This window comes from Primulina eburnea, chromosome 12 (assembly GCF_022965805.1).
Source record: "Primulina eburnea isolate SZY01 chromosome 12, ASM2296580v1, whole genome shotgun sequence".
In the NCBI taxonomy this organism is placed as follows: domain Eukaryota; kingdom Viridiplantae; phylum Streptophyta; class Magnoliopsida; order Lamiales; family Gesneriaceae; genus Primulina; species Primulina eburnea.
The window spans coordinates 6,796,280-6,799,725 of NC_133112.1; the positions used below are offsets into that span (position 1 = coordinate 6,796,280).

Here is a 3,446-nt window from a genome sequence, read left to right on the forward strand (position 1 = left end):
TATTTTATTTTTTGGATTATGCGTAATGAAACTCTATAAATAGATCTCTCATTTGTGAAGAAAATCACAATTGAGTAGAGAGAAAAATATTATAAAGTGTGTAGTTTGGTAAATTTTGAGAGTTTGAGATTTTTACTTTTTACCATAAATTTTTACTTTTTCACAACAAAATATAGTTTTTACGAAAGCTTAATACATTTTCCTTTTTTAAAAACGAAAAAGATATTTTTCCATACAAAAAAAAGTTGGATAATTGCCCCCCATCTATAAACTTCGAGCAAATTTTTGTAATAGCTTTATGGAAAAGATTTTGGTTTAATATTCCTTTTTTTTTTGTCCCATAAACAGAAAAGATCGTCTCTCGCAGAAAGGGGTCAGTACAATTCAAAGGTTGACAATAAATACATCAGGAAAAATTCTCTCGATGTAGAATTTAGTTGGAAGAGAGAAACTTTCCATTAATTTTTTTGGGCTGTTAGCAAGTTTTTTTTTTCAAACGGAATTCGAACGTCCAAATAAAAATAAATATATTGAGCCAAACTTAGGAAATAAATGAATAGTCCACACTATAGTTTTCTTACTCGAACTTGCTACAATCAGTTGGCAAGAAACTGACTTCCTGGTTCACAAGATCATACCCTATATTAAAATTCATTTGGTGCAAGTTTCCGAAGATGGAGAAATCGTTCGACGGCACGAACGTCAAACAAACCACGCCGGGCTTCACCTCGATGAACGTGCTCCCCGGCGTCACCTCCAAATCTGCCCCCGAAAAGTGTACAACTATGGGCGGGATGTCGAATTCACCGGTGCTAGGCAACTCGTAGCATAGCTGGAAAACGCCTTGAGGGTCTTCGACACGGTTGCCCTTGATAGCTTTGACTAGAGCCGCCTCCAGATCGGAGAATAGCCCCTCGGGGAGAAACGTTAACGTCGTCCCGGAGTCGATAATGATGTTACCACCACCAGCCTGTTGGTTGTAATCGGATACGTCGGAAACGTACTCCAACCTCTTCTTCCCCACGCTGACTCCCTCTAGAGTTAGGAAGTAGAAGGTGCTAGGTGATTTTTGAACTATTGGAGTCGACACCACTTTAGGCCCCGTGACTACCGCATTGGCCCCGAAACTTATTTTGCTAGAAACATTCGAGTCAAGAAACGTCAGACAGTACGAGAACCGACCCCCGATCGACTTGTCTAGCTGCTTGACTATCGATATGTCCCCACCTCCGAGCCCGACGATCCCGGTTGCTGTCTCGTTGAACGTGCCACTGTTATCGTGCCCGCAACCGAATGCCACCTTAGGAAACGTGGCGTTCCCTAAGACAAACGTCTCGGTTCCCATTTCGCCGGTGCTGTACGACCTATCTCCGTAGGACACCTCATAGTTGCACTTGTTTTCGCCATCGCAACCTGATTGACCGACCGCGGAACATAGCTCGGCTTCACACGACAACTTTCGGTATGTTTTGGTGTTGTTTGGATCAAAAAGTGGGAACTTCTGTTTGAAACATGATGCACATGGCTTGCACTGAGTCCATGTCAAATCACTTCCGGTGTCAGCTATGCCCAGTATCTCCACGGGTGGCGTCCCGATGCTGATCTTCATCAGGTACTCCCCGCCAACGGAATTGAGGGTTGACTCAAACGACCCCGAGCCCGAGTTTGTTACCTTGTACGTCCTATGGAGAGAAGATTTACGTGAAAACGAACGTTGGAACGCATTTGTTAGACGTTCGTAACGTGTGTATGAGGAACGGTAGAGGGGGGAATCGGGGGAGTCCCGGTGTATCAAATCAAGAGTGATCCCACCATGTTTGTTCGATTCAATTCCAGAAATCAAGAAAATGCAGGCAAGAAGGAACAAGGCTACTTTGGAAGAAAAAGCCATTGATATCTATCTGTATATGAGCAATGAAGATTTTGCAAGAAACCAAGATTAAATTTATAGGCAAATATTTGGTGATTTTTTAAAAATGGGATTTTTTTTTCCCTTTACATATTTAATTAATGGGTTAATTGCATGTAATCACAGTTGGAAGAAGAAACCGAAATTAATATTCCATACATCAATCCTTAAAATTCAAATTCATGTATATTTTTGATACAGTACTTAATCCATGATTTGATTTTGTATCAGAAAGCATTTATCATGAAATCACGCGTTATTGTGACCTTTTAGTTACCATTTACAACGTAATCGTGCTTATAATATTAATATTTCAGTAATCCGATTCTCTGCATGTAAAGAATATACATATATATATATATATATATATATATATATGTGTGTGTGTGTGTGTGTGATTCATACATATATACATACGAGTGAAAACTATCATAGGAATGTTGAATATAGGAAATTTTGCAATTTTGATAATGTATTATTTTTGTTTTCATTTTGAATTTTTAGTAAATTTCTGACAAATTTAGTATTTTTTTTATTGGGAACGCTGATTTGGCAATACACACGTTAGTGTCACATCAAAATAATGACTTGATAAAAAAAATACATTGATGTTGAACTAAAACTGAAATTCGATAATATATAGACGAAAATAACAAAAAGACGAATATATTGTTCATAATAATTTGATAATCATGGCAATTAATAAATGTATGATACGTAAAATGCAAGTACGTTAACATATTATATTATGTTAAATTAGTTCGACTGTTGTAAAATTGAGAAAATATATACCATTCACACGTTATCCTCTCCTTTTGGATTCGTGAATGTCTGTGTTTCTCATGGACAACCGTACCTATCTCACAAAGCAAAAATAAACAGAACTCTTGCTTATTTTTATTCTCTTTTTCCAAAATATATTCTCATATTTTCACATATCTTAATATAAACTAATTATAATTGTTTTAAAAACGAAACAATAATATGATCAAAATAATATTCGTATCAAGTTAATATTTTCTTAATTTACAATAAGATTTTTCTTTTTTCCTAGCTGGCATATTATATTATATATGTGTATGTGTGCATATACATATATATATATATATATATATATATATATATATATATATATATATATATATATATATATATATATATATATATATATGTATAATTTTTTTGGAAATAATTCAAAAATAAATACATTATTACATATATCATCACACATTAATTTTCAATATTTACAACTCTTATTTTCAACATTCAATAATTCAACTCTTATTTTCAACACTGCCCCTTGTGATGATGATCATGATACAATGATTGTCTTTATTATGTGTTTTTATACTGTCTCGTTAAAAACCTTACTAGAAAAAACACATCATGATAAAAATTATAGTAAAGAAACACAAGCGCATTCACTTAAACTCCCCACATATTAACACGAACGATTCTTCACAAATTTCGTAGATTGCGCATCCAATATTATATATATGCTTTCTGAATATTGTCGTAGGAAGTGTCTTTGTGAAGA

At 34.8% G+C, this 3,446-nt stretch overlaps 1 protein-coding gene across 1 annotated transcript; it reads right to left on the minus strand.

The window, feature by feature from the left end:
- Positions 1-539: 539 nt before the first annotated feature.
- LOC140808245 (aspartic proteinase CDR1-like) lies at positions 540-1,891 on the minus strand. The gene has a single exon (XM_073165318.1). The coding sequence runs from the start codon at positions 1,889-1,891 to the stop codon at positions 578-580; it is 1,314 nt and encodes a 437-aa protein (XP_073021419.1). The 3' UTR covers positions 540-577.
- Between the last annotated feature and the right edge of the window lie 1,555 nt (positions 1,892-3,446).

Coding starts and splice junctions, on each gene's coding strand:
- LOC140808245 (XM_073165318.1), bottom strand. CDS start 1,891: ATGGCTTTTTCTTCCAAAGTAGCCTTGTTCCTTCTTGCCTGCATTTTC.